Here is a 24,742-nt window from a genome sequence, read left to right as displayed (position 1 = left end):
TTGGCGAACTGATATTTGAGTTCTGAACTTCGTATGAAATAAATGTAAAAAAAAAAATTTAAGAAATTTTTGCCGCGTGGTCTCCTTTCTAGGTGATGAAGTTCAGAACATGGCGTAAGCTAAGATGGTGGCACACTTCTGCAACAATCTTCACAAACGATCAACCTCAAGCGGACGAGACGAAAGACTGTAAGAATGGGCTGGAGGACGTTTCTCCACTAGTTTGTTACGTAGGCTGAGTGTCTCCGCCGTTAAAAAGTAGTCCGCGTTACCATCCTTACAGGTAGGCCGCGCTAGTCTCTGCTGCAGCTTTCCCCCGTTGGGGGGGGTTTCGAAGCTGTTAAGATGTTCGTTCTTATGTGGCACTAGCTCCACGATGCCGAGTGAAAAATGTGCTCTCCTGCTACAGCGTGGCCATGAAACAAATTTGAACCACACCATTTTCCTTTTCTCTTAATGGTCCACACTATCTTCAGACATCTTTCTTTGCAGGAATCGCATATGTATCATACGACGGTCCTGTGCTTTCGCAACACATCGGTGGGTCTAGAATCTATAAAAAATTGATTTAACATGGGAAATTCGTACATTAAATTTTTCAACTCACTTAATATGCACGTAATCAACTTATGATTGCAGTCATTGGATTCGTAATTTCCCCTTCTACCTGAATATGTGACTGAATTCTAATTATATTAAATCTGTCTTTACACTTTGTATGGGTTGGACGTAAAGGCTGCTAGTACCTCCCCAGCTGTCTAGATGGAGCCCTGGAAAAATCCGTGGTTTACAATCGTTCTCGGGAAGACGACAGTTCCAGTCCGCAGCAAATGTTGAGTTGATTCCTTCGAAAGGGCGTGGCCGATTTTAGTCCTCATCCTTTACATATCCGAGCTTGTGCTCCAGCTATATGATCTACTCGACATCAGCGGGACCTTTCTATGTCATCTAGATCTATACTCCACAGCGAGGGATAATTTGTTTGTTACTCTTACTTCTCCTCTGTCCTGTTCCAGTTGCGTATGGTGCGCGAGAAGAACGGTTGTTGGTAAGCCTTCTTGGGAGCTCAAATCTTCTAATGTAACTGGACTTCTTACGAGATACACACAGGAGGAACCGTTATATCGGTTCTCCCTTATAGGGTGAAAATTATTGACCCATATGAAAAAAAGGTGAATTAGGTATAAACTACAGCGTGCACACACTTTATTCAACATGTAAACGTCACTACAAATATTCAGGTTTATGTTATGACATGTTCGATATGCCCGCCATCATTGGTGATGATGTGGTGCGAAATTCTGCAAGACCCGCTGAAGTGTCGGAACATCGACGCTGTCGATGACCTAGTGAATGGCTGTTTTCAGCTCAGCAATGGTTTCGGGGTTGTTGCTGTACACCTTGTCTTTAATATAGCCCCACAAAAAGGAGTCGCATGTGTTCAGAACTGTAGACTATGGCGGCCAATCGAGGCCCATGCCAGGGACCTCTGGGTACCCCAGAGCCAGAATGTGGTCCCCAAAGTGCTCCTCCAGGACATCAAACACACTCCTGCTCCGATGGGGTCGAGCTCATTCTTGAATGAACCACATCTTGTCGAAATGAGGGTCTCTTTGGATAAAGGGGATGAAATCATCTTCCAAAACATTCACGTACCGTTTGGTAGTCAGTGTGCCATCAAGGAATATCGCACCGATTATTCCGCACCGATTATTCCGTCCTGGACATTGCACACCACAAAGTCAGCTTTTGAGGGTAAAGAGACTTCTCGATCGCGAAATGTCTATTCTCAGTTCGCCAAATGCACCAATTTTGCTTATTGACGAACCCATCCAAACGAAAATGGGATTCGTCGCTAAATCAAACAACAACGCAACAACGCGCTTAGTAATTCCCGTCATGCCCCGCGGCCAACCATGCAGTTCGAACGTCCTAGCGCAAACCGTTCAGAAGTTATACGATTTTATTTCATATACTTCAATAATTGTCACCGTGGATATTCATCTGCAATGTGTCCAGATCACGGATTTAAAAAAAAAAGTTAAAGAATGTAACGATCAACCGTCTGTTTCGCATGAAGGCCTATTTGCAGCACTCCTGAGCAACATCAGTACGTGCTGTAAAATCCACACGCTTGGATGGAGACTTGAATCTTTCGTGTCATACGAGATCATTAAGCCAGCCCAGGTCTAAATTGTCCCACTCTTCACTGGCGATTCTGCGTAGGTCGCGCAGAGTACATGGTCGTTGCCATCGTCCAAAAAACCTCGTTTCAGTGGATCCCTCACATGTTGATGAGGTGCATGTCCGGGGAAGGGACAGGCTACTCCATTCTGATGATCCTAACTTGGTGGAAGAACGATTTCACGAGAGCAGCATGATGAGCAAGTTAGTTATCATCCATCAGGATGAAACTATCCCGACAATGTTGCCGATACGGTCCCACTATCGGATGCAGAATTTCGCCCCTGTACCATAGAGGAGGGATAGGGGATCCAGCACTAGAATCAGAATTTAAGAGAGCTTTGGAGGTCTTAAGGTCAAATAAGGCAGAAAGGATAAACAACATTCCATCAGCGTTTCTAAAATCGTCCGGGAAGTGGCAACAAAACGACTATTCGCGTTGGTCTGTAGAATGTATGAGACTGACGACATATCATCTGACCATCAAAAAAAAAAAATATCATCCACACAATTCCAAAGAATTCAAGAGCTAACAAGTGCGAGAATTATCGCACAATCAGCTTAACAGCTCATGCACCCAAGTTTCTTTCAGGAACAGTATACACAAGAATGGAAAAGAAAATTGACGATGTGTTAGATGACAATTAGTTTGGCTTTAAGGAAGGTAAAGGCACCAGAGAGGCAATTCTGACGTTGCGGTTGATAATGGAAGCAAGACTAAAGAAAATCAAAACACATTCATAGGATTTGTCGACGTGGAAATAGCGATCGACGGTGTAAAATGGTGCTTGATATTCGAAATTCTGAGAAAAATACCGGTAACCTGTAGGGAGAGATGGATAACACGAGGGTCGTCTACAAAGTAAGTTCCGTTTCTGTTTATATCCGCGGCAGCGCTACGATCGCAGTTCCGAGCATGCGTGGCAGTTACTCTGACTCAAGGAGAAGGTATGTTCGCCATTTTCAGATCGCTGTTGCCGACGTGTGCTTTGTAGTGCTTCTTTATAATGTCAGCCGTAATTGAAAATGCCGCCGCGTGTGAAATCAGATCTGTGATTCGTTTTCTAAATGCAAAGAAATTTAAACCAAATGAAATTCATCGGCAAATATACGAGTTTTACGGACAAAATGCTATGAGTGATTCGATGGTTAGAAGATGGGTCAGACTGTTCAATGAAGGACGTGATCAAGTGCACGATGAAGAACGAAGTGGACGCCAGTCTGTGGTTACTGATGAACTGGTTCACACAACTGAAGAGAAGATTAAGCACAACCGTAAGTTTACACTTACTGCCCTTGCTATGGAAGTTCCGCAAATCTCAATTCATGAAGTTGTTACTGAAAAACTGAAATTGCGAACACCGCTCACATTGGGTACCCAAAATTCTTACTGAACAAAACAAAAAACGACGGATGGGCAGTGCACTTCAGTTTTTGACACGCTACAATGAAGAAGGTCATGGTTTTCTTTCTCGGATAGTCACGGGGTATGAAACTTGGGTATCGTACGATACCCCTGAAACAAAACGACAATCAATGGAATGGAGGCATACTTCATCCCGAACGAAGGTTAAGCCTAAGCAAATCTTGAAACCTCGAAAAGTCATGTGCACCGTTTTTTGGGACAGATTGATTTCTTACCACGAAGCCAAGCAATCAATGCACACGGTTCTTGCGAGATCATTAAGAAATTGCGCCGCGCAGTACAGAACAAGCGCCGAGGATTACTGTCAAAAGGTGTTGATTTCTTCCACGATAATGCCCGACCTCACAAGGCGAATGTGACCAAACAACTCTTACGGGAATTTCACTGGCACGCGTTTGATCATCTTCCGTACAGCCCGGACCTCGCTCCTAGCGACTTTAATCTCTTCGTACACCTAAAATCTGTCCTTGGTGGTCAACACTTCAACGATGATGACGAGCTGAAAGAACATGTTACCACATGGTTAAATACACAGGCGGCAACCTTCTATGAAGAAGTCATACAAAAACTTGTGCCACGCTATGACAAGTCCCTACAAAATTTCAGAAGCTATGTAGGAAAATAGTTTAATAGTTGTAGATTTTTGTACAATAAAAATTTTTTCTGTATCTGTACACGTGTTTCATATAACCAAACGGAACTTACTTTGTGGACATACCTCGTATATAATACGTACAACAGCCAAGAGGGAATAATAAGAGTGGATGACCAAGAACTAAGTGCTCGGATTAAAAAGAATGTAAGACAGGGATATATCATTTCGACCCTACTGTTCCGTCTATACGTCGAAGAAGCAATGATGGAAATAATGCCGAAGAGGAATTAAATTCAAGGTGAAAGGATGTCCATGATACGATTCGCTGATGATATTGCTATCCTCAATGAAAGTGATGGAGAATTACATTATCTGCTGAATGGAATGAAGTCTAATGAGTACAGAATATGGATTTAGAGTAAATCGAAGGAAGACGAAAGTAATGAGAAGTAGCTGAAATGAGAATGGAAAGAAACTTAATCATGACTGTAGGATACGATGGAGATAAAGTTACGGAATTCTACAACGTAGACAGCAAAATAGCCAATGACGGGTGGAGCAAGGAGGACATCAAAAGCAGACTACACTGGCAAAAAAGGCATTCCTGGCCAAGGCAAGTCTACTAGTATCGAACACAGGCCTTAATTTGAGGAAGAAATTTCTGACAATGTACGTTTTGAGCACAGCATAATACGGTAGTGAAACATGGACTGTGGGAAAACCGGAACTGAAAAGACTCGTAGCATTTGAGATGTGGTGCTGCAGACGAATGTTGAAAATTAGGTGGACTGATAAGGTAGGGAATCTAGAGGTTCTGCGCAGAATCGAAGGGAATATGTGGAAAACACTGGCAAGGAGAAGGGACAGGATGATAGGACATCTGTTAAGACATGAGGAATGGCTTCCATGGCACTAGGGGGAGCTGCAGATGGCAAAAACGGTAGAGGAAGACAGAGATTGGAGTACATCCAGCAAATAACTGAGGTCGTAGGTTGCAAGTGCTACTTCGAGATGAAGAGATTGGCACAGGAGAGGAATTTATGGCGGGCCGCATCAAACCAGACAGAAGACTGGTTACTCAAAAATAAATAAATAAATAAAAATAAAAAAAACATAGAGCATGTATTGCCATCCCAGAACATCACTCCACTATCATCCTGCTGCATAGGCGGGACACAGAGTTGGCGAGACGATTGATATTAACAGGTTGTCACCAGACATACCAGACAGATTGTTTGTGATTATCAGGATACAACTGACCCGAGTTTCGTCCGTAAACAACATGCGACGTCAGTCCTGCGGTTTCCATTCAGCGTGATTTCTTGTCCATCTATATCTGTAACAGAGTCCCTGCCGTTTTGGCGTACGACGTGGTGCGTGACATGGTCGTCGGGGATGGAGATTCGTATCGTGCAATCGTCTGCTAACAGTTGCGTGCGATCGATACATGACGTCCTCTAGTCAGTTCTGGAACACTCTTTCCACGATTCCTTTCACTCGAAAGTCGTAGATATCGATTACGTTGTTCATCTGTCGAGCGTGTACAGCCTGTGAGGTTTAAGTCCTCAACACTGTCTGTCAGCTGGAAAAGGTTCCATGTCCTCACCACAGCACTTTGCCTCCACTAGACACGTCGAGCAACTTCCCTGGTTGACAAGCCTTCACCAAGTGCTGAAAGTGACGTGATGATACGCACCTGATCTTTCGTCGCAATTTCCCTTCGTGGGATGATCGATGTTGACTCTGCTTCCACAGACGCCGCTAATGCGTCCCTACCGGCTCATTACCCCAGAGCGACATGCATTCGAGTGCATCGCTCAAGGTAACTGTACGTTTACAAACGTCAGTCGTGATATTCCCTGTGATGTAGGGACAGTCACAGCAGCAAGACACCTACGGTGATTGAGGTGACGCAATACTTTTGTTGATGTGTGTATAAATGTAAACTCTCTGAATTTTAGCAGTAAACGTCACCATGATCGTTTCGTACTCCGGGATAGTTAATAGCTGCTTTCACAGACTGTTCTGCAATCATGTAATCATATATTATGTTAAACTCTAATCCTCTTTCCGTCGTTTTCTACCTTCTCATTGTAGACCATCTTGCTGCTGTCACCATTCATGTATGCCTCTCGTGTTCATAGTTAAAGTCGTCAGTGGCTTCCACACGTTGTAATACGATCCAAATGCCTTACGGACGCGATACTGTCTCGAGAGGCGCAGCTCGTAGTAAAAGCTCTGAGGTGAAGAGGCTCCAAATTGCATATTTAAATGTAATTTTCAATGTCATAACCCAGAATTTAAATTATTAGGACGCTTTTTAAACATTTTCGACGAGGGTTTAAGTAATAAGTCTCGAACTGTTGTAGAGAGAGATGTTTTTAGAACAGATAGTAGTAAGTCTTAATGCTGCACCAGTTAGTACCATGTAGTAGCGGTTTGGAGCTGCGGTTTCAACGAGTTACAGATCTGATGGTTTACAGAAAGTTCAGCTTGCTTAGCCTAAGTGTGTCCTCCCTCTCTCCACATGGTTGCCATTTTCTGCTGCTTATAGCAAATGGGAATCAACAAACTGGCTGAAACTTCACTCTTGAATCCCTGTCAATATATAGCTTGCAAGCGCCATTAATCGACGTTTAATACTAATATTTTGGTAGGGCTAAAGATGTTCTTTTTGTTTCTGGCACTGCTAATTCTACAATTATACTGTAGGGAACGAATGTGAGGTTTGTAAACATCTCGCTAGAATGCACTAGATTACGATAATGTAAGTGTACCCACCTATCAAGAGTTTCACAAATGTTTATACGAAAATGACGATACAGAACGTGGGATGCGCCCTTCCGTTGCTAAGAACATTCTTGCTAAGTGATGACGTTTACACAAGTGCATTATTAGCAGGTTCCCTTCTGTGAGAGTATTGTGTCTGTGTTATTTCTGAAACAGCACAATATGAACTGGTAACATTTCTAGCCATGTCATTTCCTGACACTTCAGCGGAACAAAGTCTATTAAAAATGCGAGTTCCGGAGACAGTTATAATGTGATGTATTATTCAGACAGTATCTTTTCGTAATACGCAAGTATAAATACGAAAAACACCAAATACGGCCTCTTTGCTTCTATACACTTAAACCAACATGGCAGCAGCTCGGTTTGCTTCTATGAGCCAGTCGTAGCATAGGACCTGTGAGGTCATGGGAACATCACTGTTTCTTCAGCGCGAGCTCTTTAACACCACAGGCTGGACACAAACGAAAAAGTTAAACGTGTCAAGTTCAGAGTTGCAAACACAAGAAACATTAAGCATGCAACGAAGCTGATATGCCGTATTTTATTGTTTTCGTAATTACATGGGTTGTTTAGTAAATAAGAACCACCAAATTTTTATTCTTTTACTGATTATTATTATTATTCTTATTACTGATACAGTATGTACTCAGATTTGATGTTCCTCCTGCACGTGTACGATGTTTCGAACAGTTTCATCAGATGGCAGAGCCATTGTGAACCATCAAATTGGAGAGTACACAAGACAGTCGTTAAAAGCAGTGTGCTGTAATTGAATTCACTGCTGCGGAAAAATAAGCCCTGTTAATATGCATAAACGTTTGCGTGGAGTGTATGGTAATAATTTAGTTGATAGGACTACTGTTTCGCGATGAGCAAAGAGAATTAAGGGTTCAGGAAGTGCAGAAACTAAGCTCCATACTCGTTCACATCCAGGATGTCCCGTCACAGTCATAGCTACCGACATTATGAAACGCGCGGACGCCGTCCTTCGTGCAGACCGGCGCATCACAACTCGATGGTTGGCTCTACTGCTATTGGTGAGCGTCGGAACTATGTGTGCTATGGCAGACTCTTGGATATTCAAAGGTGTGATCCATGTGGGTTCTATGGCTGCTCACAATATGCCACAAGATTCAAAGAAAAGCCATTCGGTCTGAACTGTTGGGGCTGTTTGAGGCCAGTGGGGAAGATTTTCTGTCGCATAGAGTAACACATCACAACTGGGTGCGACACTTTCAGCCAGGAACAAAAGGGCAGTCACTTGAGTGGCACCATCTGTAACCACGAAAAAAATAAAAGCAAGAAATTGAAGGCAGCTTCCTCTGCTGACAGTTATGATTAGAGTCATTTGGGATAGTGATGGTGTCATTCTCAAGGATGTGTTGGTGTTAATGCAGAGGCGCACTCGTACGTGAAGACTCTGAGCAAACACAGGAACGATTACCGACTTCTTCGGTCTGACAAGAATTCAAAATAAATATTCCTCCAACATGACCTACAAACGCTTCGCCAAACTGGGTTGGACATCATTGCCTCATCCACCCTATAGCACAGAACTGGCGTCCTTGGGCTTTCGTCTGTACGGGCAACTTTGATGTAAAACTGTCATTCATATAATGAAGATCTGGCCAAGAGTATAGGAAGACAGCTTTTACCAACAGCGAAGACACACTCATACACAACGCTGGCGTAAGGCGATAGAACGTGGTGGTGACTACGTAGAAATATACAGGGTGGAGCAGAGGAAATACATGTTTTTTGAACCGCTAGTACGCGGGGACGAGAGAGGGTATTGACCTTGAATGAATGTTGGCAGACTGCCCATACAATCCAGTTTCAGTCGCTATGGATCGTTGGAGCAGAGGGTATCGTGTGTTCGTTGTCGAGCAGTACTTTAGAAACAATGATTCCGTAGTCACAGTGCAATTTTTCCGTCAAAATTTTAGAGTTGGACGTCGAGGTGCAGTGCCTGACCGAAATACTGACTCCGGTGGTTTGCAGCGTTTAGAAGTACTGGACCTGTGATGAAAAAGAAGCCACCTGGTCATCCCCGTTCAGTTCGTACTCCAGTACCGAGTGAGAAAGGCAGTTCTTGCTAGTCCGAAACGATCGGCTAGACGACAGGCTGTAGCGCTGGGTATGTCACATCGTTCGCTTCACCACATCTTCACGTGATGATCTTAAGTTTCACCCGTACAAGATAATGATCGTCCAGCAGCTTAGTGAAGGGGATTTTGTGCAGCGAAAAGAGTTTTGTCGCGTAATGGACGAAATTTTTATGGAAGATGCAAATGCTACAGTCTTCATGAGTGATGAAGCACATTTTCATGTAGACGGTTACGTCAATGTTCAAAATTGTCGGTATTGGGCGCCGGAGAACCCACATGAATTACACCAAAGACCTCTCCACAGTTTAAAAGTAACAGTGTGGTGCTGCATTTCAAAGATGGGGATTGTTGGACCCTATTTTTTTGAAGAGGAAGGAACTGCAGTTACTGTGACACCGGCGAGCTACGTTAAAATGTTAAACAACTTTCTTCGTCCAGAACTTGAAAGACGTCAAGTAAACATGAGAGAAATATGGTTTCAGCAGGACGGTGCTATAGCTCACACAGCGAGAGCATCCATGGAAGTGGTTAGACAGATGTTCCCAGGACATGTTATTTCGAGATTTGTCGATATGCGATTTCGTTTTGTGGGATATTTAAAATCAGAAGTCTGCAAATCCAAAGAAGAGCGGTGCGCTTCGTCGTAGGCTTATTTGGTAAGCGTGATAGCGTTACGGAGATGTTTAGCTAACTCAAGTGGCAGACTCTGCAAGAGAGGCGCTCTGCGTCGCGGTGTAGCTTGCTGTCCAGCTTTCGAGAGGATGCTTTTCTGGATGAGGTACCGAATATATTGCTTCCCCCTACTTATACCTCTCACGGAGATCACTAATGTAAAACTAGAGAGATTCGAGCGCGCACGGAGGCTTTCCGGCAGTCGTTCTTCCCGCGAACCATACGCGACTGGAACAGGAAAGGGAGGTAATGCACTGGCACGTAAAGTGCCCTCCGCCACACGCCGTTGGCTGGCTTGCGGAGTATAAATGTGGATGTAGATGAACAAGCCTCGCACAATCGATGACCCGAAGAATTCCGTTCGTCTGAAAATTGAAGCCGTGCCGAATGAAATGTTGGAGAAAGCCATGCACAACTTTCGGGAGAGGATCCAAATTTGTATCCAGCAAGAAGGACGTCATCTCCAAGGCATTATTTTTGAAACCTAATTAAAGTATGTGTATTTCAAAACTGGATTAAAAAATCTATCACTTAAGACTTGTTTTTATTATTTTTATCAAACCGTGTCCCAGTCATTAAATAGTGAAAAACATGCGTTTCCTTTGCTCCATCCTTTTGTTGTAACTTCACTTGTAAGGAAAAATTTTTGGTATGTTCCTATGGGACCAAATTGCTGATATAATCGGTCCCTAGGCTTACACACTACTTAATCTAACTTAAACTAACTTACACTAAGGACAACACACACACACACACCCAAGCCCGAGGGAGAACTCGAACCTCCAACAGGGGCAGCCGCACGAACCGTGGCAAGGCGCCACAGACCACACGGCTACCCGACGCAGCTCACTTGTAAGTTGCGACATATTACGAGGTGCCGTTGATACATCATTGCGAACAGTGGTGCTACTCCCAACCAACAATATCAGATACACATGCATACAAATCGCACTACTGAAATATCATTCAAAAAACATTTGTTCAGCAATACATCAGCTTCAGGTAGTAGCTCTGCAATAGCCTGTAGCAGTGCTTCTCTGATACTAAATCCAACCAGTAAAGACAGTACTGTCTTCTTACCGCCGTAGATGCTGCCATGGGCGTGTCGTGCGTTGTCGAAGAGCGACAGATCCTTCTTCGGACAGGCGAACTGACAAGCGGCCGCGCCTATTCGTCATCGACGATTTCGTCCAAATTTATGGTATACGCAGGGCTTGGCCAGAAATGAAAGTGACAGAAGTCGGAGCTCCAGATGGTCAATCGTTTAGAAAAGTAGCCTCTTTGGCGCTGGTAGGGCAAAGCATGAGCCATTTATGTGCTTACGTAGACTTTGTCGCCGTAATGACTGATGATAGTCTTCTCGGGTACAGAACATGGGCCGCGACCTTCCGTTGCTAAGAACATTCTTACTAACTGATGAGGTTTGCGAAATAAAGTGCATTATTAACAGGTTCCCTTGTGCAGCCTACTTACACTATAGTCAAGATGACTACATTACCCAGCTGCATACCCGATCAAATGTCTCTGAGCACTGTGGGACTTAACATCTGAGTTCGTCAGTCCCCTAGAACTTAGAGCTACTTAAACCTAACTAACCTAAGGACATCATCACACACGCCCATGCCCAAGGCAAGATTCGAACCTGCGACCGTAGTGGTTGCGCGGTTCCAGACTGAAGCGCCTACAACCGCTCGGCCACAATGGCCGGCTGCATACCCGAGAAGAGTACCTTGAGCCATTTATGGTAGCGTAGGTTTTAGTAAGCGGTTGGCACGGCGGAACCTGTGCGTGTAAGGAGTGTAAGGAAAGGCAAACGAAATGTCGCACAACAAATAAATTTTCAAGAAATTGTTGTACTTACAGAATCCACGAGCACGCAGTAAAACAATTCCCAGGAAAGGATTGTAAGGCATACACGAAAATTTCGTATGCAAAATTAAATCGTTTCATTATATTTGATGATTTACACTTCCTGGGGTTACACTCATCTTAAAAGCAGGGGAAGCAGTAATTCTCTCAGCATCTTGCATACGTTTTAATTTTTCACTCTTTTCCGTCCAAACAGGAGTTGAAGGCCCAGCACTACCTACCGACCGCCATATCATCCTCGGCCCAAAAGCGTCACTTCATGCGGATATGGAAGCGCATGTGGTCAGCACACCGCTCTCGCGGCCGTCGTCAGTTTTCTTGACCGGAGCCGCTACTTCCCCATCAAGTAGCTCCTCAATTAGTCTCACACGGACTGAGTGCACCCCGCTTGTCAACAGCGCTCGGAAGACCTGACGGTCACCCATCCAAGTGCTAGCCCAGCCCGACAGCGCGTAATTTTGGTCATCTGATTGTAACCGCAGTTACCACTGTGGCAAGCCCGTTGGCGAATTTTTATACTTACATTCTTGTTTTAACGTTTCTGTAGAGGCACAATCTTTGATTACATTCATAAAAGATTCTCGCCACACAATCTGTCAACCGACCGCACTTAACGGTGATCGAACGTCAAAATGAAACTAACGAATTCCCGTATGTTTCAATAACGGTCCCTTCTTGGAAAATTACTTGCGTAGTCCTCGTGGTCGCTCCTTTTGCGAAAATATTCATAAATACAGAGAGCATTAGTTCGGTTAATTTGCAGTATAAGTATTGTAAAAATTGAAAAATAGAGAAATGTTACCGCTAAGGGACTCGACCTCATGACCATCTGATTACATAGCTCATGGCTCACCGACCCACGCCAAAGATGCATTTTCTTTTTTTTTTTTTTTTTTTTTTTTTTTTTCCTAAACGCCAAGCCTTCTGGAGTTCCCACTTCTGACAAGGGGGCCCTCCATACTGTAAATCACGGATTTTGATGCGCTTCAAATATGTTGTAGAGGCACTCACCCTGACTACCAGGATATCCGTTTTTTTTAGCGACGGGCCTTGGTTTTTGAGAAAATCTATTTTGAAGTTCATTGCTTTCTTTGTACACCTGTAACATTACGTGTATTCCGAATAAGTCAGCGTAGCGCAGCGATATAGGTTCACGGCTACCGCACTGGAGGTACAATGTTCGAATCCTGCTCGTGTAGTTTCTTTTCTTTTTTTCTTTTCAAAATCGACCGAATTTTTCGGTTTTATTTCAAAGAATATCAACAAGGTGTGCCAAATTATAAAGATATATTCAGTTATTAATTTTTTCAGATATTCATTCCGTTTGTTGTTCGCAATTGGAGTTCCAAATGTTCGTAAAACAGCCGCTTCTTGTGTTACCTGAAATCGATCTCCGCCCATTATCGTCCCCTCTCCCGTGGATACCGTTAGCCGTAACGGGAACCCCAGCTCCTAGTTGCGGCCAATGAGGATGTGAGTTGCATTCCTTTACGTTCGCATCTAATTATAGCGTCAGTTGCTCGCAAAGCGTCTCTAGTGCCGTGTGCTAGAAAAATTCTGTGAAATGGAAGAACCAAGTGTTTCTGCAGTAGTGCAGCCTGAACAAGATCCACAAGTAGAGGAGTTGAACGAAGAATCAAAAGGTGAAATCACAAGTGCCATTAAATACGCCGAAAATCTACTCCGCAAGCTGGATTCGAGCACGGTACCTCCAGCACGGTAGCCGTGAACCTTTACCGCTGCGCTACGCTGACGAGCTCGGAATATATGTAATGTTACCAATATACAAAGTGCGCAGTGAACTTCAAAATCGATATTCTCAAAAACCAAGGCCCCTCGCTAAAAAAATTGGATAGCCAGATACTCAGAGTAAGTGCCTCTACAACATATTTGAAACGAAATTACAATGAAACGAACACCCTCAGCTGCTTACAGGCGTTGACATACGTTAACGGGGACAGATGAAAATGTGTGCCCCGACTGGGACTCGAAACCGGGATCTCCTGCTTACATGGCAGACGCTCTATCCATCTTTTTTTTTTTAATTTCATTTTGTTCGTTGAATCTGATCGGGGCGAACGTCGTAAGACACCCTTTTAAGTTCGTTGTTGATCTATTAACTCAGTTTTTTTATTACAGAGGGCAGCTAACCCTCTGGCCGAACACGCTGAGCTAGAGTGCTGGCTCCATCTGAGCCACCGAGGACACAGAGGATAGCGCGACTGCAGGGATTTATCTCTGGCACGCCTCCCGCGAAACCCACATACTCAACGTATTGTCCCGCACTACATTCGTAATGCCCCCGCCCATTAAACTCATTACTCGCAGCGCATTGCCGATTCCCGTAAGAGTCAAGTGGCCGGTGAGCCTTATATATTTGAAACGTATCGAAATCCGTGATTTACATTATGGAGGGTCCCCTTGTGAGACGAATTCTTACATATACCATAAATGTGGATTAAATCTGTGATGAAAAGTAGGCGCAGTCCCCTTTTGAGGTGAACTGGAGCTCTAACGTCTGTAATAGGGCACTAGAATATGCAGGTACCGCTCCGCCTGGGGATTAGGCTGTCCTGTGCCGTCCCTAATCACTAATCCTCGAGGGAAGTCTACCTTGCAGGAGTTGCGACTCGCGCTCACAAGCCATAAAACTACGTATTACGGAAGTATGCAAAGAGTCGGCAGGTCTGAGGTCGGTGGTTCAACATGCTACCTATAGGTCATATCTTTGATTCAGCTTTAGTATCTGCCTGTGAAACTGAAAAGAGGTACAGATTTTAAACGCTTTTGAGAGCCCTGGTACAATATTACCGATCGGAAAATGTCGCCGCCTTCCGCAGTTCGGAAACCACTGCTCGCTCCTGCGCGAGAGTGAGGGAGGGGTGCGTGTTGCAGACGCGGGACCGGTTCGACATCCCGGCGGGCCAGACGTGGTACCGCGTGTCGCACCTGGCGGAGCAGCGCCGCTACGAGCTGTGGGTGTCGGCAGCCACGGCGGCCGGCGAGGGCGCCCCCTCGCGCCGCGTGCAGCAGGCGCCGTCTGGCCGCGCGCCCGCCAGGATCGCCTCCTTCAGCCGACAGATGGCAGCACCGCCGCGCGCCCAGCTCTCGCTGCCCTGCCTCGCCGTGGGGCAGCCGCCGCCCGTGCGGCGCTGGACCAAGAAGTACGTCTCGCATAACCACACTGTCTCAACTCTCTATGTTCTTCTGGGTGTCCAGGAGCAAAATTTAAATAATAATTTCTAACAAACATGCAGTCAAGGTCGAAAATGATGTCCTTCGAAAAGCATAAAATGTGTTAAGTGAATGTTGTGTAGCTACCAGGGGAACATTAACCAGCTTGATAGATTTTCTTGTAACGTTGTTCGTTACGAAGATACTAACAGCAGTACGTCTTTTTTAAATGGTACCCTACCTTTTTTGTACAGTAATCCGCTTCCTCCCCTCAAAAGTTGTTCGAAATCGTTAATAGTACACTGTGACACGTTCTCGAACAGCTCTTGACAAGAAATTAAGACAGGGTACTATTCAAAAAAGACGTACTGCTGTTCATATACAGGGAGGTCCATTGATCGTGACTGGGCCAAATATCTCACGAAATAAGCGCCAAACGAAAAAACTACCAAGAACGAAACTTGTCTAGTTTGAAGGGGGAAACCAGATGGCGCTATGGTTGGCCCGCTAGATGGCGCTGCCATAGGTCAAACGGATATCAACTGCGTTTTTTTTATAGGAACCGCCATTTTTATTACATATTCGTGCAGTACGTAAAGAAATATGAATGTTTTAGTTGGACCACTTTTTTCGCTTTGTGATAGATGGCGCTGTAATAGTCACAGACATCTGGCTCACAATTTTAGACGAACAGTTGGTAACAGGTAACAGGTAGGTTTTTTTCCAATAAAAATACAGAACATTTTATTTCGGTTGTTCCAATGTGATACACGTACCTTTGTGAACTTATCATTTCTGAGAACGCACGCTGTTACAGCGTGATTACCTGTAAATACCACATTAATGCAATAAATGCTCAAAATGATGTCCGTCAACCTCAATGCATTTGGCAATACGTGTAACGACATTGCTCTCAACAGCGAGTAGTTCGCCTTCCATAAAGATCGCACATGCATTGACAGTGTGCTGACGCATGTTGTCAGGCGTTGTCGGTGGATCACGATAGCAAATATCCTTCAACTTTCCCCACAGAAAGAAAGCCGGGGACGTCATATCTGGTGTACGTGCGGGCCATGGTATGGTGCTTCGACGACCTGTCATGAAATACGCTATTCAGTACCGCTTCAAACGCACGCTAGCTATGTGCCGGACATCCATCATGTTGGAAGTACATCGCCATTCTGACATGTAGTGAAACATCTTGTAGTAACATCGGTAGAACATTACGTAGGAAATCAGCATACATTGCACCATTTAGATTGCCATCGATAAAATGGGGGCCAATTACCAAAAATTAACCCGCCAAGGTCTCTGATGTTCCACTTGTCGCAGCCATCGTGGATTTTCCTTTGCCCAATAGTGCGTATTATGCCGGTTTACGTTTCCACTCTTGGTGAATGACGCTTCGTCGCTCAATATAACGCGTTCATAAAAATCTGTCATCGTCCCGTCATTTCTCTTGTGCCCAGCGGCACAACTGTACATGACGTTCAAAGTCGTCGCCATGCAATTCCTGGTGCATAGAAATATGGTACGGGTGCAATCGATGTTGATGTAGCGTTCTCAACACCGACGTTTTTGAGATTCCCGATTCTCGCGCAATTTGTCTGCTACTTATGTGCGGATTATCCGCGACAGCAGCTAAAACATCTACTTGGGCATCATAATTTGTTGCAGGTCGTGGTTGACGTTTCACATGTGGCTGAACACTTCCTGTTTCCTTAAATGACGTAACTATCCGGAAAACGGTCCGGACACTTGGATCATTTCGTCCAGGATACCGAGCAGCATACATAGCACACGCCTGTTGGGGATTTTAATCACTATAGCCATACATCAACACGATATCGACCTTTTCCACAATTGGCAAACGGTCCATTTTAACAAGGGTAATGTATCACGAAGCAAATACCGTCCGCACCGGCGGAATGTTACGTGATACCACGTACTTACACGTTTGTGACTATTACAGCGCTATCTATCACAAAGCGATAAAACTGGTCCAGCTAAAACATTCATATTTCTTTGCGTACTACACGAATATGTAATAAAAAATGGGGGTTCCTATTTTAAAAAAAACCGTTGACATCCGTTTGACCTATGGCAGCGCCATATAGTGGGACAACCATAGAACCATCTGGTTTTCCCCTTCAAGCTAGACAAGTTTCGTTCTTTGTAGCTTTTTTGTTTGACGCTTATTTCGTGAGATATTTGGCCCGGTCACGATCAATGGATCACCCTGTATACGTAACGAATAAAGTTACAATGAAAGCTGTCATGCTGGTTAATGTTCCCCTGGGTAGCTGAACGACTTTTACTTCGTACATTTTGTATTTTGCTTTTGGACAAAAAGTTATTTGGGATGGTGAAGATAAATAGACCAGCCTGAACATCTCTTTCCAAGTGTTTATCCCGCCATACGATTTGTCGACATTCGGCAGGGTAAGATGCTGCAAGATGTTGAAAACTTTTGGGGCATTAGGTGTAAGCTATAGGTAGCAAAAAGACAAATTGTTTTTATTTTGCGGCGAATTTCTTTCTTTTTTTTCTCAATTCGATATTATTTCTTACCAATTTCCATGTTATGTTCTGACGGCTATTTTCCAAGTATGTTCACCATTTTTGTCATATTTCACTGTTTTGCCACTGTTTTCCAGTGTTATGTTGAAAAAAATCAAACGATTTTGAAAGCTTCTCAAAAGGAAACATTGCCACAGATTTCAAGTTTTCCGAGACGTCATGCCACCGAACCGTCAGCTATTCATTGTAATGTAAAAATTGGCACTAGGAGTTTGTATTCCGATATAGAAGCCATCCAGACCTCAGCACTATTCCCCTACTTACAAGAATGTCTGTATTTTCTGGAAGAGCCCTCATCTATAAAACATCTTCGACGATATAAGATAGAGTGATAGGCTCAAAATTCTCAGGAAAATAGGTCCAAGTTCTAGGAAAAGAGGGGCAATATTGGTATGTACATGAACCACATCTGAAACTAAAAATCGAAGACCGCGGACGAAGTGCTCTGATAAGCATAGCCGTAAGCAGAAAATTTTCGAGGAAGGGGCAGCACTCTAAAGTTGCCATTTGTAAAGTTCCGTGCTTTACAGCATCTTTTTTTTATCCCTCTGGCTATCTTATTTTATGACCTGAGGAACGGAGAGAGGTGTCAATTTTAAATTTATGTGACATACTAAAGTCTACGGCCTCTTTACAACTTAAAAACAATTTAAGTTTCTAAGTCAATGCAATCAAAACATACGGCCATTTATGTCTCATATTTTGATACTCGCAAACTCTTTGATCAAAACCTACAGATGAGCTACCTATACACATAATTAAGTTCGTATGGAACCCTCAGTGCGCGGTGCCCACTCTTACTCGTCCGGTTTTTTATATAAATGCGTTTATTTCTTTCGATACGTCTGATGCCATAAGAACTAAACTTTTCTGTAAATGATTCTGCCTGAGGGACGATTCGTATGGTAAAATTGCTCCTAGACAGACAACCATGCAAAACGTCAAATGTTATACAGTAATATAAAACACCCAAATTTTATTACAATAAAAGACGTTTATATGTACAGTTCTATTTTAGAACAACTAACTTAATCGTGAAACTAATATAAAAACCCAGTGTACTGCATGCAGGGAACATATCCAACACCAAGAAAATTGTCCCCCTCTTTACCCTTATGTCATACTTGACTTTTACATATACAGGGTGGTCCATCAGAAGTTTCGGATGAGATTGTCTCGAAAACTATACATCGGGTTAAAATAGTGTGTAAGACAAGTTCGTAAGTTCAAAGCAGGACATCAAACGATACTACACGTGACACCCAGCCCCCGCCCCCTTGGGTGGGGCGGGGGGGTAACTTTTAAATCTTAGATGGAAACACCCGTTTTTATTGCAGATTCGGATTCTCCATTAAAAAAAGTAATCAAATTTTGTCTGTAACATTTTTAAACCATTGACAGATGGCGCTGAAATCGAAAAAATTAAAATTGGGAAGAACCCCGATTTATTTAGAATGATCCGAGGAGGACGTATCAAATCCTAAAAAATGTGAAACAATTTCTTGGTTTCGCCAAATTAAGCTATTTTTGTACAAAATTTACTGTATCCTGCTATTAGCGTTACCCAGGAACAACGACATGGACGTAGTAAAATGATGTTCCCATTGGGTGCTTCATTAGTGTCAGTCCCCTAGCCTCTCACATGTTGGGGTGCTTCATTAGTGTGAGTCCCCTTGCCTTTCACAATTTGGGGTGCTTAATTAATGGAATTAGCCACGAAGAAATTGTTCAAAATTTTCCCCCTTTCGCTTCAATGCATAAAATCAATCGTCTGCGAAAGTTGTCCACAGTTTTGAGCAGCACATCTCGTCGTAGGGCTGCACACCCTCTTCGAATGCGTTGCTCGATATCGTTTCTGATTTTGGGCTGTCTTTCATAAACAATATTTTTTAAATAACCCGACAACAATAAATCAGGAGATGTTAGGTCTCGTGAACGTGGAGGCCACTGAATTAGTCCATCGCGTCCTATCCACCGACCAGGGTACCCTAAATTCAAAACGTTCCGCACGTTTTTAGCATAATGGGGAGCTGCTCCGTCCTGTTGGAACCACATTCGTTGCCTAGTTTCTATATCAACATCTTCCATTAGCTCCAACAAATCATCGCGGAGAAGTTGTAAATAAGATTCACCAGTAACATTTCGGTCAAAAAAAATACGGTCCTATCAAGTAACCGTCTAAAATTCCACACCAGGCCATTAACGACCATTTGTGTTGAGTGTCGACGGGTCTGTGCCAGTGTGGATTGACAGGGGACCAATAATGAGAAGCATGACGACTTAATTCGCCATTGTTTTTCAATGTGGCTTCATCAGTGAACATAATGAATCTAAAAAAAAATCATTGTCACCTCTTATCATTTCCAGGGCCCACTGGCAGAAATGCACGCGTATCTGCGTTTCTTTCGGCGTTAATGCCTGTGTCAATGTGATATGATACGTATGATAGTTATATGCCTTCAAAATCCTCAGAACAGTTGAGTTCGGTATTCCAGTTTGTCTCTGAATCGCACGACCTCTAATTTCGGGATCCAGTTGAACACAGGCGAGAACTGTAAGGGCAAGAGCGTCGTTTTCATTTTATTCGCGATGACGAGGTGGGCGGTGCATGTATCTATTTCGAGCTCGTTGAGTGCAATTCCGAATAATGTTTTCGCTTGGTTTTCGTCTGTTTGGGAAACGATCCGCCTACAATTGCGCAGCTGCAGCGTAATTGTTATGGCATTCACGTAAAATTAACATCATATCAACAATCTCTGTAGGAGGATAGAGAGCCATGTTTCGCTAAAGAATAATTTACTTTCGCCAGTTGATTTTTACGGCTCACAATCTGAAAGTGAAGTGACGTCTGGTCGCATTGCTCTGACCTTTATACTGAGCCATAGTTCGCAGTTTGGCCACAGTCGGGTGAGTAATGCAACTGTGAAGAGTTCCCTAGCGAGATTTTAATACCATTCCACCTCCCTCCATCAAAAACTGTGACGGGTAGGATACATTGTGTAAAAAAATAGCTTAATTTGGCGTAATTAAATAACTGGTGCACATTTTGTATCGATTTGATGCGTCCTTCTCGGATCATTCTAAATAAATCGGAGTTCTTCCCCAATTCTAATTTTTCTAGATTTCAGCGTCATTTTTCAATGGTTTAAAAAGAGTTGGAAAAAAAACTTGATTACTTTTTTTATGGAGAATCGGAACCTGCCATAAAAAATGGGGGTTTAGATTTAAGATTTAAAAGTTGGCCCCGCCCCACCCAATCGGGTGGGGGCTGGGGGTCACGTAGAGTATCATTTGATGTCCCCCTTTGTGCTTACGAGCTTGTCTTACCCACTATTTTTACCCGATGTACAGTTTTCGAGATAATCTCATCCGAAACTTCAGATGGACCACCCTGTATATATAATAAGCAAGTATACCTACATGAAGAACTCAGATATACTAGTTAGCAGATAAATTGCATTAAACCGACTTTATTCAGTTTTTGTGTCTACTGCGTAGACACATTGCCTTCCCACAGAAAGCTAATTACATCTCCTAGCTCCTAGCATTGAAGTGTATGAAAATCCTGTAACTACAGGGGAGGGGGGGGGGGAGTGATCCCTTGCCTCCCCACCACCACCACCACCACCACCACAACCATCACCACAACCAGTCCCTACCCTCTCTCCCCTCTTACAAAAGCCTGTCGGTATCATACAGCTATGTAGTTTCTCGCCCCTACTGTACAGTCCGTACAGCGAATGGAATGACAGAAATAAGGGACAGCTTCAGCGCTTTGCAGTTTCATAGAGTGAATGCATGTGAATATTGTTACAACATTTTTGTTGGTTAATTTGAAAAAGGGGTGAAGGGATGTGCAAGTACCGACATCATTCTCATTGAAGTTGATGTGTTTGGCTACAACTGTGGCAACGATGCTGTTGTCATTTCAGTCATGGCCCAATCTCAACTATGCGATAAGGCAACATTGTAGATACTCTAAGGAACGAAAGAGTGATGTAAGCATTCTATGGCCGTAGAGCGGAGACTCCCTACACTTTACATTCGCTTTCTACAGTGAAAATGAATCGGTCTACGTCGAATTGTTCTATCAACTGCTCACGTTGAATTTTACCTGATGATGTTGAACAGAATATGAGATAATTACACTCTGCACAAAAGTGTCGCAGACGAAAGTTTTGCTGGTGTGGTCTCCAGTTCGCCAGGTCATGCACGTTTCTTCCCGTCGGATCTCTCCTTGGACATCAGACGCCTTCCCTGGTGCTTTTCTTGTCTTTCACGTTACGATGTTTCCGTGTAAAATGGTTAGGGTAGCGGGATCAAAGGTGTGCATGGGACAAAGATCCGAACCCAGTGTTTTCCCTACTTGTGAGTGTAGTGTGGCAGCCCTGTATCTTCAGTTGGCAGCTTTTATGGTGGAAGAGTCAGGTGTGTTGTGGTAGTGGTTTACACTTTGAAGCTTTTGAGATAAGAGGTGAGTTACTTTTTGGAGCTTTCGATCAAAGTATTTACAGTTTAAGTGATGGCTATGTGCCTGCTATAACAAAATCCCAAAGAATTACAAATACGTCGTATGTAGGTATATATCTAACAAGTTGCCTTATAATGCAACTGAAACCACAAGTTCAGGAATCAGCGTCACGAACCTACGAACTAGCTGGGGCAAATTTCCGTATGCGTACCTTTGATCCAAGACGTTTCTCTTTTCTTTTTTTGATTTTTATATTGAATGCGAGGTCTGTTTAACATATTTAATGGACCTCAGTTTAAAGTTCACTATTTCGCTTAGACTGATTGAGTATTAATCAGACTAGTTCTACTACATGTTACAGAAACTACAAGAGAAAAGAATCCTCCACGCCGCTGACTTCAAAAACATTATAGAAGGCTAAGAACTGATAGAAAATTGATCTTCCACTATAAATGCAGCTAAAAGGCTTGAGTGTAATGAATCCACATTGCGTAAAAGACTTACAGCCGGCTAAGAGGTAACATCATTGAGGTGTTTCAAGATAGTAATTTCTGAGACAGAGGAAACTGAATTGGCGGAGCACTTTGTCTGTCTGAATCCTATGTTCTATGGCCTTAGGTTTAAACACTTCCAACGTTTAGCGTATCAGTTTGCCGAAAGTAACGGCATAAATAACCCGTTTAATAAAGGAACCCAAGTGGCAGGGGAAGACTAGGTTGGCTCAGGCCGGAACAATAATTGGGTTAAATAAAGCACAAATGGATTTTTTTCCAGCAACTTCGATACATTGCAGTCTAAACATAACTTTGCCGCGCGGGATTAGCCGAGCGGTCTGGGGCGCTGCAGTCATGGACTGTGCGGCTAATCCCGGCGGAGGTTCGAGTCCTCCATCGGGCATAGGTGTGCGTGTGTTTGTCCTTAGGATAATTTAGGTTATGTAGTATGTAAGCTCAGGGACTGATGACCTTAGCAGTAAAGTCCCATAAGATTTCACACGCATAAACATAACTTTCCCGCCATCGAGTCTATAATGAAGATAAAGCAGGAATACAGACTTTACCGGAAAAGTGCAGAAACAAGTTATGTTGGCCACTGATGCAGTGTGTGTATGGATCATGATAACCCCTTCAGCATCAACTACTGCCTGAAGATTCCGCATTGAAGCGCCGAAACTGGTAGTTAGACAGTAAATAAGATCATAAGGACGGCTGTGGCGTTTCATTTTCTTACAGTAGTAAACGGCCTTGGTCCTTAAGACCTCAATACAAAAAGATGGACATACAAAAACTGCAGAAAAGTCGACATAGAAAAGGCCAAATAACAAACATACATTGTGTTTCCTTGTGTTAAAATGTTTTGTATTTAAATTAGTGATACGATAATGTCATATTTTAATGTTTAACCCATTAACTGCCACGTTCCTGATGTGGGGATTTGTCTTAGTAGCGGACATTTTTTATTTCTAATTATGTTGGCAGCAATTATTACTATTTTGTATTTTTGTTTAGACCTCTTCAAGCTTGTGCATTGATTGATTGTTAGATGTTGTTAAAGGAGTGAACTGTAGAGGATTATTTGTGTGAAGAAGTAAACTTTTTCAGCGTTTCCAGTGTTGAACATATTCGAAACAGTGTAAGTTATGTTATTATGTAAATAACTGTCAGCGCCTGTGTAGTGGCATGTTCTGTAATGTTTTTAGGTGATGTCCATAGATTGTTTATTGCCAGGGCGTATTTTATTTTCCCGTTTGGGCTCTCTGAACGTCGATCCACATTTGGGGCTCATGGCAGGTTCTACCTAAAACAACATTTCGTTTTTCTTTAATCCCCAGGCACAACGACTCAGTATAAAGCACTTTCTATAAAGAAAAGTGAATATATTGTAAATAATCACAATTTTATTTCTTCTTCTGATCATGAATATGAAGTGATCACTGACATTATCGAGCTCCCTCTAGATCGTGTAGATGTGAGGTCTGACTGATTAAAATATATTGGAAGATACTCTCCCAGCTAATGGACCAGGTGTTGTGACTGACAATTCGTAATTTTTCACAAACACAAATGTTTTGATGTAAGTTCACAAGGTTGATGACTGTACAACAAACGAAAAGTAACAACAACGATGCCAGTAAAAGTGTCCTAACTTAGAAAAACAAAAGTTCACTTCTAATTTTCCACAAAAGTTCATGGTAACACACACACACATACACACACACACACACATACACACACACACACTAGTAACAGTCCAATTCAGAGACGAAGACGTAATCTTCACGGTCGCAGTACACGAGGTTCGCATCTGGCATGAACTGAATTTCGGAGCTGGTTTACCATGGTGCTTTGGTATGCCTTGGGCATGGACAACCTTGTCCTCTATGGTGTAATATGTGTTGCCGACCCTCAGGGGCTACCTTGGCTCCAGTATAACACCAGGTACATTGGAAGCTCATACGAGGAGGATGGCGGGGGGTGCAAAGAAAAATGGTCCAGAACTGAGTTCCAGGGTATAAAGAAACACAGCAGAGAGAAGGAAATACAGTAGTAACCTCACTATAGCAGATGGTGAAAGTGGCCACTATTCATCTCCTGGCACCTTTGGGCCCAGGCCAGCAAGCTGCTTAAGATGGATCTAAGGTGGACTGCTGGAACTGCTGCAGTCTCATCCGAAATTTTCTGCTGCAGTTCTTGAAGACTTCGAGTGTTGTTGCGATACGCCTTAAACCTGAGGGTTCCCCACACAGAGTAATGGCACACTTACAGATCAGCTAACATGGGTGGCCAGGTAGTGCCGCGACCAGACTGACCTCTGCTAACGATTCTGTCAGGCTTGAAGATCGTATAAATGTGCTCCAAGGTTCGGTCGGC

General features: G+C 43.4%; 1 protein-coding gene across 1 annotated transcript in view; it reads left to right on the top strand.

The window, feature by feature from the left end:
• The window catches only part of LOC126235534 (Down syndrome cell adhesion molecule-like protein 1), a 210,247-nt gene that overhangs the window by 78,482 nt on the left and 107,023 nt on the right, over positions 1-24,742 (top strand). Inside the window, exon 7 of the mRNA XM_049944253.1 lies at positions 14,543-14,811. Within this exon, the coding sequence (XP_049800210.1) occupies positions 14,543-14,811 (269 nt within the window). The remainder of the gene's footprint in view (positions 1-14,542; positions 14,812-24,742) is intronic.

Source organism: Schistocerca nitens, chromosome 2 (assembly GCF_023898315.1).
Source record: "Schistocerca nitens isolate TAMUIC-IGC-003100 chromosome 2, iqSchNite1.1, whole genome shotgun sequence".
NCBI classification, from domain to species: domain Eukaryota; kingdom Metazoa; phylum Arthropoda; class Insecta; order Orthoptera; family Acrididae; genus Schistocerca; species Schistocerca nitens.
The sequence above is the reverse complement of the archived record's forward strand: the minus strand, read 5'-3'. Positions and strand labels throughout refer to the sequence as shown.